At 42.4% G+C, this 18,027-nt stretch overlaps 11 protein-coding genes across 11 annotated transcripts; 5 read left to right on the top strand and 6 right to left on the bottom strand.

Moving 5' to 3' along the window:
- Nucleotides 1-6: 6 nt before the first annotated feature.
- Nucleotides 7-1,617, top strand: CYBJADRAFT_165752 (uncharacterized protein). Its single transcript, XM_020214187.1, has one exon. It carries the CDS (start codon nucleotides 13-15, stop codon nucleotides 1,456-1,458), a length of 1,446 nt encoding a protein of 481 aa, XP_020073513.1. The 5' UTR covers nucleotides 7-12; the 3' UTR covers nucleotides 1,459-1,617.
- CIN1 (Cin1p) lies at nucleotides 1,160-4,617 on the bottom strand. The gene has a single exon (XM_020213034.1). The coding sequence runs from the start codon at nucleotides 4,467-4,469 to the stop codon at nucleotides 1,437-1,439; it is 3,033 nt and encodes a 1,010-aa protein (XP_020073512.1). The 5' UTR covers nucleotides 4,470-4,617; the 3' UTR covers nucleotides 1,160-1,436.
- Nucleotides 4,618-4,732: 115 nt separating this feature from the next.
- Nucleotides 4,733-5,050, bottom strand: CYBJADRAFT_170911 (uncharacterized protein; the record flags this gene model as incomplete). Its single annotated transcript, XM_020216166.1, has 1 exon — nucleotides 4,733-5,050. The coding sequence occupies one exon, from the start codon at nucleotides 5,048-5,050 to the stop codon at nucleotides 4,733-4,735; it is 318 nt and encodes a 105-aa protein (XP_020073511.1).
- A 153-nt stretch (nucleotides 5,051-5,203) lies between these two features.
- Nucleotides 5,204-6,368, bottom strand: CYBJADRAFT_13170 (S-adenosylmethionine-homocysteine methyltransferase). The gene has a single exon (XM_020213011.1). It carries the CDS (start codon nucleotides 6,263-6,265, stop codon nucleotides 5,357-5,359), a length of 909 nt encoding a protein of 302 aa, XP_020073510.1. The 5' UTR covers nucleotides 6,266-6,368; the 3' UTR covers nucleotides 5,204-5,356.
- A 3,112-nt stretch (nucleotides 6,369-9,480) lies between these two features.
- Nucleotides 9,481-11,291, top strand: CYBJADRAFT_13180 (uncharacterized protein). Its single transcript, XM_020213019.1, has one exon. The coding sequence runs from the start codon at nucleotides 9,625-9,627 to the stop codon at nucleotides 11,179-11,181; it is 1,557 nt and encodes a 518-aa protein (XP_020073509.1). The 5' UTR covers nucleotides 9,481-9,624; the 3' UTR covers nucleotides 11,182-11,291.
- Nucleotides 11,292-11,375: 84 nt separating this feature from the next.
- On the top strand, nucleotides 11,376-12,459 carry CYBJADRAFT_13153 (uncharacterized protein). Its single transcript, XM_020212999.1, has one exon. It carries the CDS (start codon nucleotides 11,427-11,429, stop codon nucleotides 12,240-12,242), a length of 816 nt encoding a protein of 271 aa, XP_020073508.1. The 5' UTR covers nucleotides 11,376-11,426; the 3' UTR covers nucleotides 12,243-12,459.
- Nucleotides 12,147-13,662, bottom strand: BRE2 (Bre2p). The gene has a single exon (XM_020214186.1). It carries the CDS (start codon nucleotides 13,632-13,634, stop codon nucleotides 12,252-12,254), a length of 1,383 nt encoding a protein of 460 aa, XP_020073507.1. The 5' UTR covers nucleotides 13,635-13,662; the 3' UTR covers nucleotides 12,147-12,251.
- Nucleotides 13,663-13,819: 157 nt separating this feature from the next.
- CYBJADRAFT_165746 (uncharacterized protein) lies at nucleotides 13,820-14,717 on the bottom strand. Its single transcript, XM_020214185.1, has one exon. It carries the CDS (start codon nucleotides 14,648-14,650, stop codon nucleotides 13,970-13,972), a length of 681 nt encoding a protein of 226 aa, XP_020073506.1. The 5' UTR covers nucleotides 14,651-14,717; the 3' UTR covers nucleotides 13,820-13,969.
- A 188-nt stretch (nucleotides 14,718-14,905) lies between these two features.
- On the bottom strand, nucleotides 14,906-16,415 carry CYBJADRAFT_165745 (uncharacterized protein). Its single transcript, XM_020214184.1, has one exon. It carries the CDS (start codon nucleotides 15,923-15,925, stop codon nucleotides 15,068-15,070), a length of 858 nt encoding a protein of 285 aa, XP_020073505.1. The 5' UTR covers nucleotides 15,926-16,415; the 3' UTR covers nucleotides 14,906-15,067.
- Nucleotides 16,052-16,424, top strand: CYBJADRAFT_13108 (uncharacterized protein). Its single transcript, XM_020212958.1, has one exon. It carries the CDS (start codon nucleotides 16,178-16,180, stop codon nucleotides 16,382-16,384), a length of 207 nt encoding a protein of 68 aa, XP_020073504.1. The 5' UTR covers nucleotides 16,052-16,177; the 3' UTR covers nucleotides 16,385-16,424.
- A 375-nt stretch (nucleotides 16,425-16,799) lies between these two features.
- Nucleotides 16,800-17,957, top strand: KGD2 (dihydrolipoyl transsuccinylase; the record flags this gene model as incomplete). Its single annotated transcript, XM_020212172.2, has 1 exon — nucleotides 16,800-17,957. A coding segment is annotated over one exon (1,158 nt), but the record flags the coding sequence as incomplete, so codon positions are not given.
- Nucleotides 17,958-18,027: the final 70 nt, after the last annotated feature.

Below are 18,027 nucleotides of genomic sequence, written 5' to 3'. Positions count from 1 at the left end.
AAAGAGCTACCAATGAAAGGAGCAATCAAGCACATATGTGGTTCATTTGGTTTCCGTAGATGCTATAGCGAACTCTCATCTATAAAATCACTCTCCAAGGAATTGTATCGGCTTAATGCACTCCAGGATCCACGTAGAGTGGAAGATGAGCTCCCCAGAATCTCAAAGAACATCATCACTAGCAAGAGGATTGACCAATTGACGTTACTGAATTATCAGACACTCGTTTCAAAGGTTTCAAGAAAACGCAACTGGTCTCTGCTGCAGAAATACGAATGGGAATTGGCTCCTTTGTTGAACAACCTCGGTCAAAATGGATACCTACAAAAGAGTGGATACGTGTTAGAGGTTGTGTCCATTCTCGAGCACATCACCAATGACTGTGACACGGAATCGAGATCAAAGATCTTGAAGACATTCAGACAGCCTCTGTTAGATACGATATGCTTCTCTATAAGGCTGCAGGACGATACGAGGTGTCACGATGGTGAGCTTCTCCGCCTATGGCTGCTCCAGGTGTTCTCCGCCTATTATGGGTCCTTGCCACCAGAGGATTATCATACAATATTTTATTCTGCTGTTCTAGCTGGTGATGCAGTAACTTTGAAAGAGCTTGTTACTGGTGAATTGTCTGTAAATATTGTTGCTGGTGAACGGCAGAACTTCGACATTTCTGAAGAAGCAGCAAAGAGATCAGTGGAAATATTTGCACAACGCGCTGATATTTCATCCATAGCTAAGATATGGAACAATAGACCGTTCACAAGCTATGAAGTTGGTCTCGTCACTGAATGTGCTTCCAGCATTAAAGACAAACTTGCCGTTATGGATATTGCAGTGCACGATAATGACTTGCAACTTGTACCAGAGGACTTTGACCATCTCGTTGATTCTATAAGTGCTGATTTACATACCAATGCCCTCAATAGAAGAAATCTAACACCAGATTCATCAGATTCAAGGAAAAGAAAGCTGAATTTACAACGTGTGGATATTACACGTTTTGCTGAGACACACTTTGATGATCAATTTGCCAAAAAAGATCAAAGGGTGAAACGAGTATTTGTTGATTCATTTTTGAAAGCATTGACTTCCCTTTCCAATACCACAGGAGTTGTTCATGGGTTTACATTGATTCCGGGGGATGTAATCAACATTGACATCTTCAATACGCTGCTTCATTCGTGTGCGAGAGGAGCCGGGTCTCCATTGACGGCAATGGCAATAAAGAAATATATGGAGAGTGTTTCGATGGAATCGGAACTATCAACAAAATGGTTTTATCAGGCAACGAAAGCAATTGAATGGATTGATACTGATGGTAAACCTGTGGATTATACCCCAGGAATCACCAATAAACACAACCCCTACAAGGGAAACAAATACGATAAAGCCGACGCCGCCACATTGACCAGATTCTTCAACAATCATTTGTCTCAAACATCGATTAAAGTATAGTCAGGTTGACGATCGTTTGAAGTCCAGTCAAATTCGTGGATCACTTCCATGGCCTTTGTATATTTTTCATTTCCTGTAATGGACAACTTTTCTGAATAAACCATAAAGAGCTCATCGGCAGCGATGGCACGTACCCGTGCAACTCTATGCGTGGTCATTATTGAAATTAGCGTAAGTTTTGCCTTCAACATTTCGGATCTTAGATAAAAATAACCAAACATTTTGATTGCACATTGCAATCGAGTAATATTAGTGGTTCCAAGATGAAGGTTGTAGATACGGACATATAGACCATCCAAGTTAAAATCTTCTGGGATTGGAATATTAGCTAGTAATATTCTTGTATAGAATTGCATACCAACAAGTATCTGCTTTGAAAGATGTTGGGACTTGAAATCCATCCTTTTATTAATTCCTGGTATCGGTTTGATCAAAGAAGCAATGTTCAATAGGATCTCCTTTTGTAATGCCGGTTCGATAGATGTATAAAAGTCACAAAATGCCCTCAAAGAGTCTGATATCAATGCATCAGTAGCCTTCAATGCACCACATGAAAATATATATCCTCTGAAGAACTCGATTCTGGAATCCTTTGAGTTCATCCAATGTGTTTTAAAAAACTTCAACAATTCAGAAAAGTAGTCAAAATGGCTTCTACTGGATGTGTCAACCTCATTGGTGTTGTAAAGTCGTTGCAAAAGTTCCGTTGATAGATTTCTCAATTTGTCGATAGGTTCAGATGACAATCTCAGTAACTTTAGTTCCAAAGTTGGTTGTGGAAGGTTTTCTAGGTTGTTTTGCACTAACTTCAAGCATGCCAAACGAACTTTAGATCCAACATCACCCTGTTCAGATATAGCATAATCGTCAAGTTCATTCAAGACGCATTGCATAAAAGATTCCTGTAACATTTGCCCAGATTTCAAATATTCGGAGACTGAATTCACAATTGCAGCTTTGACATTACAATCTGTTTTTTCAGATTCCAACAGACAAGCTATGTCATTAGTTTTCTCAGGAAAACATGGAAGGTAAGTCACACTTGAGGCGGTGTTCAAGTTTCCAAGTTTCATATAATGATACCACTTCGTCCAGTATTTTTCTTGTATGTGTATTTTGGGAGCTACCTCCTTCAAGATCTGACAAACATCGTGGTTATCCACCCTTATTGCGCTAAATACATTTTCGAGTATTTGATCATCACATTGTAATTCAAGGTTCAGCAGGGAATTGAGTAATGACAAATATGATAGCATTGCGAACTGTGTATCCTTGTGGTGATCGATCTTTATTGAGCGAAATACTGGAGTGATATCTTGAATGGAATCTCTTGACTGGAGCAATGGGATCAGCTCTGCAAGTGCTGTAAATGAATTAAAGGGCTTAATATCTGCATTTTTGATAATATGCCTCACTGTCTGATCCTTACATGTTTCATTTTCTGTTGTTAACAGCACCTTCAACGCCTTTGAAGAGTATTTCACAAGTTCAAAGTCGACATTTTCAATATTTTTGATCAAAAACTTGATAAAAGTAGGTTTAAGATCTGGGAAAATTTCTAGCACCTTTTGTGGTATTTCAAGATATGACTTATCAATTGATCCTAGGTCCACATAATCCAACGCTTCAATGAGTCTTATGCTCTTCGAGTGATTTGTTTCATCGTTTGGATATAGTTCAACCCAGGTCCTGACCCCATGACGTCCGATTAGTTCCTGAATAGCACTCGTTGCAGATCTCCTTATGAGGATTTCCTTGTCAAAACAGCACACAAGGAGTAAAAATGTGAATAGTCCTTTCACAATTTGAGAATCAAGTTGCCTTTTAGAATATTTTGCCAATGACCAAGCAATATAATTGGATGCATCACGGATATTTGAACCGGCAACAAAGGTTATTCTTGGTTGTTGGAAGAAAAGTGTTCTTTGAAGAATGTCCAAAATCTCCTGAAATTCTTGATGATTCATCAGGTTCATTCGTAGAAATTCTGCGAGGCACAACAACCGTGAATGCAGTATATCTGTATCTATGGTCTCAAAAGATTCCTTAGAGAAGAGCTCCCTTGTTGAGCTCAATGCGTCAAGCATAAGATCTATACCCATACAATCGTCGACTCTCGTTATCAACTTCCCGTACTGTCTTGCAAGTATAAATCTGGTATCGTTACTCTTGCTATGGAAACTATCTTGGAACCAGTTTACGATACCTTCAATGGTCTCCCAGTCATCTTCTTCTAATTGCATTAAGATAGTCATGAATTTGGACAATAATTTGGCAATAATACCAACGTGCGAAGTTTGACTTAAAAGTAATGAGAAAAATGGAGAAACTTTGTTCAAGTCTCGAAGGATAGTTCCGTACGAATCCTTGTGCATGGCAACATTTAAGGCCAGCAATAGTCCCTCTTGTAGTGCATCATCTGACTCTTCAAAGTTTTGCAATAGATTGTCGATAAACTTTGTCCACAAATCACTACAGTCGTGTCTCATTATCAGAGATCCAACCAATCTCGCACCTAAGGGCTGTAGTGGACCGGATTTCCCCAGTTTATCAACACCTATATTGTACAAATCCTCCTTTATATCTTGTCCAAACTTTTCAATTTGGAAGGGCGCCAGCACCAGGACTGTTAACCAGCATAAAAGCAGGTATTGTCTATGCCAGTGCACAAGAGATGAGAACTCCAGTGTCAATTTTGGCAACAGTTCAACGTTGGTTGGGAAGAAGTTCAGTAATTTCTTCGGAGTGACAATCTTCCCCAGGTTATAAAACACCTCCGTGATACTCCCATTCTCCGGGTCAATAGTGTACTCTTCCAAGATCAAATGGATGAAAGAGTCGAGGTATGGGTCTAACAGATGAGGACAAGGTTGAAATTGATGGAGATCTTCCAGAACTCGCTTGAGGTTGTGACGGGTATCCTGTTGCCTTCCTAGTAACTGTATTCCATCAATAATACTCTCATGGAGTTGCTTAGCAACCTTTGTCACCCTAAGCTCGTCAACGTCCATTGCCGCTGTTTTCTTTCACTATAAAGAGCTCATTACGCTTGATTCTTTGTTTACTTTTGGCTTTTTCCTTTTCGTTCTTCTTTGTGTCTGTGATATTTCTCAACACGCCCGCGCGCGATTCCCAGCGCCAGGACAAATTGATCAAACGCAAAGTGCTCTTCTGTTTTTGCCTTATGGCTGTTTCGCCTGCCTACATGTGAAGAATTAATTTGATTCTAATATTAACTTGTAAATAACCCCATTCTCCTATTCCCAACACATCGTCAAAGCTTGGACTTTTCACTGGTCCATTCATCACTTAGTATTCTATATCTACCTTTATGCTCAAAGTAGTTATTTGTTGAGCAATGTTGTGATTTCTTAAACCTCCAAACGTTCTGGAGGTGCTTGTAGTGGTAATCATGATGAACAGGATTATCCCAGCAGATCAGGTTTGGCCGAGGTTTGAAATGGGAATGGTAGTGCTCATTTGTAGCGTGGTACGTTGATTTGCACGTTAACATCAAATGATACTGATCCTGCTGAGTACAGTAGTTTATAAGGATCTGTGAGACGATCTCTGTGGGCAGTTTATCCAGCATCGTGTATAAGTCTATGAAATGGAGAGGCAAACCAGAGCTCAATGAGTGGGTAAATATCGAAGAAAATCCACTTAAAATTACCAACGACCACTGAGCTCTATTATTCTTACACACATCTCGAATCAAGTTTAGAGACTTTTCTTTCGTATAAATATCAAATCCCCAGTGTCTAAAAAGAAATCGCTTTTCGAGGTGTTTTGGGTGTCTTCGGGTGCAAATTCATGCATGGAAAACAATATACGACTTGTTCACGGCGAGTAATTTACTCAACAAAATGGGAAGACAGCTAGACCGGTTGGCTCGCTTTCACCATACCTTGTTTATTGCCTCGCCTATAGCATTTATGGTCTTTGGTGTTGTTCTGCAACATCCACCTATAATCTTGACATTACCAATTGCGTGTAGCTGCTCAACGTAGTCTACCCATGACAATGCTTCGACTTTTGCAGCGTCTTCCCACTTGCCGTTTCGATATATTTCACCAGAGTTTGGATACACAACCAGCGGTTTTCCAAACGGTCTCAACTTGGACAACCAATGCAATGAACTTGAAGATCCGAGACAGTTAACCCCAATACAGGTAAGGTTTTTACCCTTTAGACTCTCTGTTACAAATTCATCAAGAGGCGTACCATCAGCGAGTGTATCCTCTTTGACACTAAAAGATAGATAGTACGGTTTTTCTCTCTCGTTCATCATTCGTGTGAGAACACGAACTTCTTGCAGACTAGGCACTGTCTCCCATGCAATGATATCAACCCTTCTATCGTCACAAAGAATATCGAGTCTCTTTCTATGAAATTCAACCAGTTCTTCATCTGTAATGTTGCCATAATCCCCAGTGTATTCAGCTCCATTGGCTAAAGATGCACCAAAGGGGCCGACGCTCCCAGCTATAAACACTTGCCGGCCTCCATTGCACTTCATCTTGGCCTCATATGCCAAATCCACGCTTCTCTTGACAACCTCTGAATAGTCTTCATCTTTGAACCATTTCTTGACATTGGCTTCGCTGGTTTGGTATGTCGATGTCAACAAAAGTTCTGCCCCGTTCTGTATATATTCCTCGTGGATAGACTCAATAGTGCGTGGTTCGACTACGACCGCATGGGTAGACCAGAGCGCATGGCTCTGACTTTCCTGCGACAGAAGAGTGCCCAATGCTCCATCGAGTAAGATTGGTTTCGAAGAGCTAATTCGGTCAATTATCGACATAATTAACTAGATCCCACAGTTAACACACTTCTACAACTTGATCTGTAATGCCTCGATAGGGTGAACACGATTTGGACCTCCGCCAGCGCTCTGGTAAATCTCGAAATCACCGACAACTTTCGCGGTCAATTTACCCTGCGTGGATCCGACAGGTCTTGGCCAATTAATGTCTAGTCCCTCATTGATCAAATTTTGATTTGGAACTAACCAACTATTTGCTTCAAGGGTTTCTTAACTTTGTAGCGTAAGATTTCGTATATATGATCGCAACAGTATGTATGATGTAGATATTAGAATGATACAAATCTAGGCCCCGTTAATTTAATCTGATGATGGTTTGATTTGGAGATGTAACTTTTAATAGACTGACACATGGTTTTGTATAATACAGACGCTTGGCCTGGATGCGACGTGTCCTCTCAGAACCACCGGTGTATCTATTCTTTCATAAACTTTGATTGTATCTACCCCAGTTGTTTCAGCTATTTGATTACACTCCTCTGTAAATGAATTTTGGAGATTTATCTGTATCATTTCTCTTTGTCAATAGAAGAGGTATGAAACAATGCCCTTCGTAGTGACAACGTCCAAATTGATGTGAGATTTGTACTTTCGTAACTACTCTCCACTGTATGCGACGTCGTACGTATCACTTTCAGCCCTTTTGTATTGATTCCTACCGAGCATACTAAGAGTTGTAGTGCCTTGAGTCTTTCTTGGGAATCGCTTTTTACACATTCCAGTTTCGTCAAGACAGGTACGATATTAATAGATCATGAAGTTTTGAACCAATGCACTAAGTTGATGGTTTTCTTGACCTGGAATTGAAGCGTTGATCCTCTTGTCAACAACTGCTCTGCGGTGATTTCATCTTCTTCAGGGTTGAATCCGATAGTTCAATAAATGTGTGGCAGTCTTCTCTTTCGGGTCTCTGTGATGGAAACAACCTTGACAATTGTCCTCTTGCTATTTTTTGGTTGGAAAGCTCTGGTCAAAACAAGAGTGTGCAACGATGGTGTCTTTGAATTTGCAGTAAAAGGAAGGAAAATTGAAGGCGCATCATCTTCAGTGAATATTGTCATCATATTTTGGAATTTGGACTTGAAGAATCGAACATTCCTCAAGTGATTTGGTGGTGTAATCGTTGGAAGTGAGTTCCCTTTAACTGCTGTTCTGTTCTTGTATGACCTACATCAATAAGTCTATTTTTGTGTTGTTGAAGGCGATAATAGTCCATACTTCGTTAATCATTAGAGAAGCCGCCAGGTAGAACTCTTCAGCAAGATGATCTAACACATATCCTGGCTTCTATTCCTTATCTGTTCTCTGGCTTGCGTAGCGGCACCATGGAGATATTTGTTCCCATACATGACCTTCCAATCACTCTAGACATCATAAACCGGGTCAGTAAGCATCTCCGCTGTATAAGAACAAATCATGGAATCTCAAGGGGAAAGAAAACACTTGCACGGAGTATTGATAAAAGTAAAGCGACATGTAAATCTTTCCTTTATACGTAGTGAAATTGAAGTATGTTCTGCTCTTATGTTCAAAGTCCAGATCATAATCAAAGGCACCATCACGTCTAATTTCTTCTAGTGCTCTTTCCACTACCCGCTGCCGCACTTCTTCGTCTTTCTCTTATTATATCAGCCATATTTCCGTTATCAGGGTCAGGTAATGGCCGTTGTTGTAGTATATCTTCTGGTGGTGGTTCTCGTATCAGCACAGCTAATCTGTCTCAATAATTGCTCGGTATTCCTCTAGTGTCTTATCGTCATTCGTTTGAAGTTACTGATGTGTTTCTCTGTGTTATTATTCCTAACTCTTTGTATGAAGTAATGTGGGATATGTGTGATTCTGTTGATAAGAATTCAAATATAAACAAAACTGTGAAAACTGGAAGCATCCTTACATGTTTACACTTGCTGGCGTAACGAAAAACCAGAATTATACAGACAAATAACGGGGAGGTTGTTCTGGAAGATCCACAGAGCCAATCAAGTTAAGAGTGTGTATATTTGATTAAGTAGTTCAGCTGTCCTGTTTGGTCAGCTGGATTTTCCTTATGTTTTTGTTGTCGAGATTATAAGCAAATTCATGATTATCTTTTGACGAATTTTAGCAATTTATGAAAAGTTACATCTCAGGAAAGGTTGAAGATTACTTGCTCATGCTTGGTTGGAGTGTGACGTAGAGACTAGTACACTTTGGGGATTTACAAATCGTTTTGCTATTTTAACTAACACCATTGTGATTCTAATCCTAATGAACAAAAAACTGTCCGTGTATGGTCCATCAAAACCAGCGTGAGCAACTGACAAATGGACAGTAATCTCCCGGGGAAACGGTGAGCGTTGTACACAAATTTCACTATGAGAACATTCCAGTATCCAGAGTGTCCCAAGTGGGAACCTCCGACGGTCAAAACTTTCGTCCCCTCTCCCTCATCTACAGCCAATGAAATGTTGTTCCGCATATCGCCAAATCGCCCTTTGAAATGTCCGCTGGGCGATTTTAAACTTTTAAAATATGCGCTCCTGCAGCATAGCCTTAACAGTTTTTTACCTCTGCAGATTACAAAAGAGGAAAATGTAACAGTCACAGATACGGACTTACAGTGGTCAACAATTTAAGCGTGATCATCTGTTGCAACCCACCTTATTGAACACCGCTCGGCTGTTGAAGGATCTTCCCTTGCCCAAGAGCTCGAATACAATGTATCGTCAACTGGTTATAGTCGGGGGTCTACTTAGCAAGTACATAAACAAGTAAATTTGTGTCTTTCCCTGCGTTATTCAACCGTTTTGATTCCAAGCTTTGCTCTCTTGCATATTTGAATAGAAACCGTCTCGGCTTGGTTTGCATCTCAGTTAAACCAATACTTACGAAGTAGCAACATCTGGGAGGACGAACAAAACATTCCCACCCCACAACGAGTCAGGCAGCCCACCTCCACTGTCCATTTTGAGCTCCTGTTCCGGCGTCGAAGCGGGTTTGATTCGAGAATGGAATACGTCGTCCGGTCGATGCGCTGTTGAGTGTACACTGTGCTATAGGTCATATGCATGACTCACAACCTTCTGTAACAATCTCTTCATTAAAGACACCAAGTCATACCCCAAATTCCGATGCCTTTAGCGGAGGTGTGGAAGGGAGAAATTTTTTTCACCTAATGTGATATGCAATGAGTGAACGACTTTGAAGCAACTATGGACATGTTATACATATTCATGTGTGAGGGTGGTGTATACGTGTGGAAAATTTTGCTGTAGTTTAAATACCACCAGACATCCCTCATTCCTATCAAAATAGTGAGTGGAGCCTTAATCACACTACCTCAAGATTGTCCTGTGATTATGACACCAAACGAATCTTTATCGTCAATAGATAAGGCCATCTCCCCGGCTGATGAAAAACGCTCTCAGAATGCCATCGATGACAACATAGACTCTCTTGACATTACGAGTCCTTTCCCCACGGATGAAGAAATCAAGGTCAAGACAACGGCACTTGCCAAGGAACTCGATATCAATGAGAGACGACTGATGTGGAAGGTTGATCTCTGTGTTGTTCCACCGTTTGTCTTGCTATACTTTTTGGCATTCCTGGACAGAATCAACATTTCAAACGCTAACGTCTATGGTATTTCTCGAGATCTAAACCTGGTTGGTAATCAGTTCAACACGGCACTCACTGTGTTCTTTGTGCCATACATCTTCTTTGAAGTGCTTTCAAATTATGTTATGAAGAAAGTTCCACCTCATATCTGGCTCTCCCTTTGTATCTTTTTCTTTGGAGTCGTTACCATTGGAATGGGCTTTGTTACAAACTTCGGAGGCCTTGTTGCTTGTAGATTCTTGCTTGGTCTTTTCGAATCTGCAACTTTCCCTGGTATCTTTTACATCATGGCGACATATTATACAAAATTCGAAGCCCAAAGACGTATATCTGCCTTCTTCTCTTGTACATGTTTGGCTGGTGCTTCAGGGAGTGCCCTTGCATACAGAATACATGACCTTGACGGTGTTCATGGTTACGCCTCATGGCAGTGGATCTTTATCATCGAAGGTGCATTCACCGCAGGATTGGCATTCTTTCTGTTCTTCCTCATCCCTGACTTCCCAGAAGGGTCCCGATTCCTCAAATCAAATGAAAAGGAGTTTCTCAAGAGAAAGTTGGAGATCAGTTCGGTCTCTTCAGGATTCGAGGTCCATCACACATGGAGAGATATGCTTCATGCATTCAAAACTGATCCACTCTTCATCCTTTCTGCCTTTGCATATTTCTGCCTGATTATTCCATCATACGGTTACGCGTATTTTGCTCCTACAATCATCAACCAGATGGGTTACACCGCACAGTCGGCCAACCAGCATGCTGTGTATCCATGGCTCTTGGCCTTTGGTGTCTCTAACGTTGTTGCATTTTGCTCTGATTTTACCAAGATTCGCACGCCATATGCCCTTGTTAGTGGCTGTATCGCCATTGTTGGTCTCTCTTTGGTGCTCTCTCTGACAGATGATCCAAACGGGAGATATGCTGGTTGTTTCCTTACAGCCATGGGTCTCTACACAGCCATGCCACAACTTGTGTGTCTCACATCCTTAAACTTTGGTGGTCATTTAAGAAAAGGTTTAGGTACTGCATTCCAAATCGGATTTGGTAACATTGGTGGTATCATCGCCACTTTTATCTTCTTGAAAGGAGACTCTCCACAGTACAAAAAAGGGCTGAGTATCTGTATTGCCTTCACTGCACTTGCTGTCATCATGTTCATGGTGATATGGGGGTATTTGGCACTGTGCAATAAGAAGAAGCAGTCCACCGCATATCAGGAGAAGTGGAATAACCTCTCCGAGAGAGATCAAGTCCTTGCTGGTGATAGACACCCATCATTCAAGTATATGTATTAGATTATTCTGTTCTGCTCCAAATCCCTTATGTATCGTTTACTCTATGATTATCTGTACAAATGAATAAAATAGAAACAACACACTATTGGAACCAAATGATTGGTTGGCAGCTGATTTGTATTATTGAGATTTAGTACTGACGCGAAACAAAAATCGTTGAATGAGACGCGTCAGCTAAAATCTCTACCGGAGGAAGAAAGAACTAGGCACTCCAACTTTTGCTAGCCAATTGGAAGAAGTTCACTATGACGCCAATGAACGATTACTCCGATATTGAACGTGCACTGCTCCAGTTCATCATTTCTACTCATCCCTGTGAGCAGCGTGAACTAGTCATGCTCCATAACAAATTCACGGCAGAGTACGTGAACGAAACCATGTCTGACGAAGTCATCCAAGCACTACGTGAACGCCATCTGGATGAGTCCATCGAGCTCATAAACAACAAACTACACCCCTTGGGGTACGAAATTACCCATACAAAGTCACAAACCACTGGTTCTCTGTACTATTGCTACGTCAATACCCAACAGGATAGTATCTCCCAATCTGCAACCATTTTTTCCAAATCTGAAATTGAGTGTATCAAGAACACCGTGGAAGAACTATTCACCAATCCAGAAGAGACATACCACGTCTCTTCCACAAGATTCATGCGAATCTGTCAGAAAGAGAACAAGACTCCCTCACAGGCCGAACATTTGATGCGTAGGTTGATCTCCGATGGCTGGTTCGACTTGGAACAAGGCCATCTCACCTTGGGGATCCGTTCTCTTGCAGAGCTGAAAAGACAACTCATGAACGACTTTGGAGTGAAAAGCAAAGATACTCCCAATGGTTGTGTTGCTATTTGTTCCGGTTGCAAGGATATTGTCACTAAGGGAATCAGAGGTGCCAAATGTAGAGATGGATGTTGGGTAAGGTTTCATACTCAGTGTAAGGAGAACTACGACCGTGCAAGACGGGATACAAATGATGCAAATATATGTCATGGATGTTCTCAACAGTGGGAATCCATTGATGTTGGTGCAGTCCCACATAAAACTGAGAGATATCACTAATAAAACTATTCACATGGTTCTAAATGATCCTAGTGCTCCCTCGATGACTTCTGCCTCTATCTCATCAACAAGGTCCCACACTATATCATCGGCAATGCTCTGATCGTACAACTCGTGCAATTCACGTACATCATAATCCAAACCAGTGGGTTTGAACTGAAATTCAGGGCCAGCATTCAGCTCTGCAACACCACCGTTAAACACAGAGATGGTTGGATAGTACCCGAGTGAACCGTTGTCGACGTATTTACCTTCTTTGTTAAACTTGTTGCTCGTGAGCTCGGAATTTGGTGGTAAGAATGAATACAGCTCTTCAAAACATGTGCCAATAAATTCACCATTCTTGTAGACTTTTATAGAACTCCCTTGCAAAGTTTCTGGTCTCCAGGAGTCGGTATCAGCAATAGCCTTTTCTCCAAAGACACTCATTGGGTTTAAGAGGTGTCCCATCTGCTTTGTCGCAACGTAGTCAAACTTCTCATAATATAAATTGCTCTTGTACCTCATGGCAACTTGAGAACGTGACACGTCTGTGAATGGTGTTGGTGGAAGTTCAACGAGTAAGCCTATAACATCGCCCTTCTTGAAACCGCCATCCATAAAAGGTTTGGGCCTTGATAAATGAACCTTATCACCAGTAATGTCTCTTAGTCCATATCCGTACCCGTCAAATCCTATTGGAGCCTCCAGACTCGCCTCTCTTCTTCCAATCCCCAATCGTACGTGTCTTTCAGAATCGCTCTCCAAAACATTAAATTCAAAATACCATTTACCCTCTTTTATAGCCACGTTTGCCCTTGCAGATACCCATCCTCTTCCAGTAGTCACTGTGGAATCGTCATGGGATAAGTATGTCAAAGCTGAACGATCAAATATATCCAGCGATGTCTTATAAGGTGGAATATCTGCCGTGGAAAACTTCAGAACCTCCAGTGTCGGGTTAGGACGACAAGGTTTATACATGAATCCCTGTCTCGTGTTCAATGGAACGTCAATGATATTGAATCCATTCTCATGAGTTGTAACCTGTGGGTTGAACATCTCAAAATCAGACGCTTTATAACCAATGCCGGGCTTGTACTTGTTTATGACAATGACTTGTTTCTTGTCCAATGATCTGGTATGGTACATCGGAGAAGCTGATCTCTTCTCAGGAATCAAGGGTGTCACCTCCCGTGGTTCATCCTTAACGACAGGGCCTTGAATAACACCTCTGGCGTCTTCTGGAGCCATTGACACTTCGGTCGAGTCCACGTCATTGGACTCTCGGACAATCTCTTTCTCACAGTGCTCAGACTCTTGTTTCACAGGCACAACATCAGGTGCGCCATCAGAGCCGACAGCGTGATTAGCATCACCAACAACACCGGCTTTCAGTTGCTCAGGATCCATTCTATGAGACCGGAATGTTCCATCATGGTACAAGGTGGAATATACACACAGTATCAACAGCCAACTTTGTGTTACTGCGTGGTTTTTCCTCGTTCTGCTTGTGGGTGTCGTTGTCAGGGTAACCTCCCGATGGAGCCAGGCGTGGAAAGTGGTTACAAGGTTGCAATGGCACGTACAATGACAAGTTTCCGATATCGTTAAGGCATTGTTTACTAACTATTTGTCGTGTATATACATGTGACTCGTGACTATGTTAATTGAAGAGAGTCTGATGAAGCTAGTTTGCATTAGTTGATAGCGTTAGATGTTGTCTTTAATATGTCCTTTGGCCCTGGTCAGAGCGATGCCCATCTCATGGCACTAACCTGTTGATCAACAACAGACTTCATATACATTGCGGTATCCATGGCACAAGCCAATTGATCATCACACACCGACTTTATTATGCCGTTCTTCTGTTCAATCTGTAATTTTTTCCTTGGGCTTAGTTTCACCTTATGCGGTAACCGTAGCCCATTATCAACCCCGAGCCAGCGGACAGATTGCAATGAGTCGTCCCTTGTTCGGGATTTGTTAATCAAGTTTCTCACTTGAGTGTGCGTTTCGAGTATGACGGTGTCCCCGTGATACTCGTCTGCCTGTGAACCCACCTTTTGGACGAAATGGACCCTTCTATCGTTGACCAGCAACTTCCATAACCAAACCTCCAAGGACGTTTGGTCGAAAAGTGCGCATTTGTCGTAGTGCACCCCAGGTTTGGCAACGAGTTCACCGCTCTCTGTGCGACCAACTCCTTCCAAGAACATCAAGGACGACTCCTTCCTTTGAAACATCGCATCCTCCAATACCTGGAACTTTGACGAGACTGGAGTGATGACCCATCTCTTGTCCTTGTCTTGCCTTGGTGGGTAATACCCCTCAATGATGATTTTTATCTGAAATGGACTGAAATGTTCCAGTAGACAGCATGCTGATAGTAACACAGCAACTGTGTTTCCCTTAAGTATCACTAACATGACATAAGCAACTCTTGGACGGTTAAATGTACAGAAGCAGCAGGAGTCTTCATGAACAATGACAGGGAAGAAACCCCCATAGGGGTGTTAAAATTTTTCTATAGTCACTGTCGTCTATGTATGTGCGCTATTACTGTACATGTTAAAACTGTGGCTTTTGTGTCGTGATGCAGAGTGATTTTTTTTTGACTCGGTTCGTATACTAAAAGAGGAATCCAAGCCCTTCGGCTACAAGCTACATACGATTTAGTGTATCGGTGAATCATTTATCAATGGTCTCGTTACAATCGAATTAGTACATTAAAACCACTTTGCATAGTATAATACCCGTATTATGTGCCTGTCCCTGCTTTATTGTTTGTTTGTTTTCGTGCCTTCCCCTGTGTGCTCTCCATATATGGACCCTCTAAACCGGGGTCAACTCAAGTGAACAGTAAAGCTGCTTGGATCATCGGTTACTTTCAAAGAGGTGTACTCAACCTCCACTGTTGGATCAACTTCAACCTCCTCCAGCGTCGTATTCAACTCTTTTAATTGTTGCAGCGTGTAATCAAAGGGCTCGGTTTTCGCTATGGAAACGTGAAGGGCGTCTTTCGATAGCTCTGGTCCCCGAATCAGTGGTTCACCATTTGTTATATCATCGATAACATCTGAAATGAGGTCGAACAACGACTCTGTGGCATGTCGTGATTCTTTGGAAAGGGTCAGCGCTAGGAAAGTACTTGACATGTTATTGTTGGGTACTACACATACCTTGTCGAACCTCATGATGTATTTCCTTAGTGGTAATCTCGACACTTTCGTTCTCAATTCAGATTTGAACCGGCTTCTCTGATCAATGGATAAGTACACATTGGCTGTTAACGATAAATGCAGAGGCTGGGTAACGTTCAATTCGTTCTTATAAAGAGCAGAGTACCGGGGAGGCCTTAGACTGGAGTGCTTGCACACGGTGTTCGCATTGTTGATCACCTCTTTGAGAATCAACTGCAAAGACTGTGATGGGATGAACTCTGCAGAGGTATACACGTTCTGAAACCCCGGCGGAACAGTCAGAAGGTTATGGTACGCCAGTCTCATCCTCTTTGTGACATGAGATGGAGAGGGACGATGAGATTTGATGTCAATTATGGAATCAGGAACCGGTGGTAACGAATCGTTGTTTACAATGGGATCAGTATCACCGTCGCTGTTTGACTCGCTATCAGAGCAATAACGCGAAATTGTGTCCATCAACACCGCTGTGGAGTTGCACACCTCCGTCCCAGTGTACATTAATGTTATCCACGCCAGGAAAACAAACACACGTTGTGAACCTGTAAATCTACCACGAGTTCGCGGCTTTACCGGTACAGACACACTTCCAATAACAGCGCTGCGAATTATGTCGGATCCGTTTAACCATGGAGAGAAACGAGGGTAGAAAAAGCACTCTCATCTCCCACAGGCAGAAAAGGGAGAAGAGATTAGACGGTGACTTTGTCTATCACAACCAATGGTTCCCTATTCATTGTAATACAACTCTCCATGACCCTCTCAATGAAACTCGAATCGTCAACCTGCCACCTGACTTGGCCTCTTTCCTTTTCCCTACTCACACTTTCCATGCTGATAACCCCGTGTATATCGGTTGTCATTACCCACCTTAGATCAAAAGCCGTAGTTCGCAACCGCCCTCGGTTTTCCCACTCCGTTTGTAACCCCAATGTCGCTAGGACAGGCCAACTTGCATAACTAGGGGGATGCTCCCTTCAAAATTTCGTTGTTGGAAAGGAACCAACAGAGATCAGAAAAAACCGGAAAGGTTAAAGAGATTTTTTTGCTTGAAAGAAATCACTCAGTTCGTTCAATATTCTTCCTCCCTTCAAGTTCTATTGCATTTGTCGCCGTTGTATCATTCTATTGAATAGTCAGTGACATATCAATCCATACACGTTTTGAGAAGAAGATATCTGTCACAGAACCCACATAGACCAAAAAGATGCTTGCTTCAAGAAGTGCCCGTGTTGCTCTCAAGAGCACAACCACAAGAGTCATTGCATCCAATGTCTCGAGAAGAGCTCTCTCTCAACTCAGACCTGCTAGCAAGACCTTGTTTGCCACCTCTGTTAACTCTGTGAAGCGTTCTGCCTTTGCTCCATCAGCCCCAATCACTTTGGTGCGTATGAACTCCACCGTTGTCAAGGTGCCAGATATGGCAGAATCGCTTACCGAAGGTACCTTGAGAGATTTCTCGGTCAAGGTTGGTGATTTTGTCCAAGCTGATCAAGTTGTTGCTACCATTGAAACTGATAAGATTGATGTCGAGGTCAATGCTCCATTCTCTGGTACCATTACCGAGCTCCTTGCTCAACCGGAGGACACCGTCGAAGTTGGCCAAGATTTGTACAAGATTGAACAAGGTGAAGCCCCAGAAGGTGGTGCGACTCCTCCAGCTGCCGAGGCTCCAAAGGAGGAAACCCCAGCTGCTGAGACTCCTAAGCAAGAGGCTCCAAAGCAAGAGGCTCCAAAGAAGGAGGCTGCTGCTCCAGCTCCAACCCCAGCCCCAGCCCCAAAGAAGGAGGCCCCAAAGAAGGAGTCCAAGCCAGTTGAGACCTTCACTGCCTTTGCCAGAACTGAGAGCCGTGTCAAGATGAACCGTATGCGTCAAAGAATTGCAGAGAGACTTAAAGAGTCCCAAAACACCGCTGCATCATTGACCACCTTCAACGAAGTTGACATGTCATCTATCTTGGAGTTGCGTAAGCTTTACAAGGATGAGATCATCAAGAAGAAAGACATCAAGTTTGGTTTCATGGGTCTCTTCTCAAAGGCTGCTACTTTGGCTATGAAGGATATCCCAGCCGTTAACGGTGCCATTGAAGGTGATCAACTTGTCTACAGAGACTACGTTGATATCTCTGTTGCTGTTGCCACTCCAAAGGGTTTGGTTACCCCAGTGGTCCGTAACGCTGAGTCCCTCTCCGTCTTGGAAATTGAGCAGGAGATCTCCAACTTGGGTAAGAAGGCCCGTGATGGTAAGCTCACCTTGGAAGACATGGCTGGTGGTACTTTCACCATCTCTAACGGTGGTGTCTTTGGTTCCCTCTATGGTACTCCAATCATCAACTTGCCACAAACCGCCGTTCTCGGTTTGCACGGTGTCAAAGAGAGACCAGTCACAGTAAACGGTCAAATTGTGAGTAGACCTATGATGTACTTGGCCTTGACATACGATCACAGAATGGTTGATGGTAGAGAGGCTGTCACTTTCTTGAAGACAGTCAAGGAATTGATCGAAGACCCAAGAAAAATGTTGTTGTACTAAGCTTGCACGTTGACTTTAAGGATCTCCAAATAGGGATATATACTAGGTTTGTCATCTTAAATGGTACATA

The sequence above is a fragment of the Cyberlindnera jadinii genome, assembly GCF_001661405.1.
Source record: "Cyberlindnera jadinii NRRL Y-1542 unplaced genomic scaffold CYBJAscaffold_1, whole genome shotgun sequence".
Lineage (NCBI taxonomy): Eukaryota > Fungi > Ascomycota > Saccharomycetes > Phaffomycetales > Wickerhamomycetaceae > Williopsis > Williopsis jadinii.
The sequence above is the reverse complement of the archived record's forward strand: the minus strand, read 5'-3'. Positions and strand labels throughout refer to the sequence as shown.

Bases quoted from the DNA above. Each gene is read 5' to 3' on its own strand.
- CYBJADRAFT_165752 (XM_020214187.1), top strand. From the start codon at position 13: ATGAAAGGAGCAATCAAGCACATATGTGGTTCATTTGGTTTCCGTAGA.
- CIN1 (XM_020213034.1), bottom strand. From the start codon at position 4,469: ATGGACGTTGACGAGCTTAGGGTGACAAAGGTTGCTAAGCAACTCCAT.
- CYBJADRAFT_13170 (XM_020213011.1), bottom strand. From the start codon at position 6,265: ATGTCGATAATTGACCGAATTAGCTCTTCGAAACCAATCTTACTCGAT.
- CYBJADRAFT_13180 (XM_020213019.1), top strand. From the start codon at position 9,625: ATGACACCAAACGAATCTTTATCGTCAATAGATAAGGCCATCTCCCCG.
- CYBJADRAFT_13153 (XM_020212999.1), top strand. From the start codon at position 11,427: ATGACGCCAATGAACGATTACTCCGATATTGAACGTGCACTGCTCCAG.
- BRE2 (XM_020214186.1), bottom strand. From the start codon at position 13,634: ATGGATCCTGAGCAACTGAAAGCCGGTGTTGTTGGTGATGCTAATCAC.
- CYBJADRAFT_165746 (XM_020214185.1), bottom strand. From the start codon at position 14,650: ATGTTAGTGATACTTAAGGGAAACACAGTTGCTGTGTTACTATCAGCA.
- CYBJADRAFT_165745 (XM_020214184.1), bottom strand. From the start codon at position 15,925: ATGTACACTGGGACGGAGGTGTGCAACTCCACAGCGGTGTTGATGGAC.
- CYBJADRAFT_13108 (XM_020212958.1), top strand. From the start codon at position 16,178: ATGACCCTCTCAATGAAACTCGAATCGTCAACCTGCCACCTGACTTGG.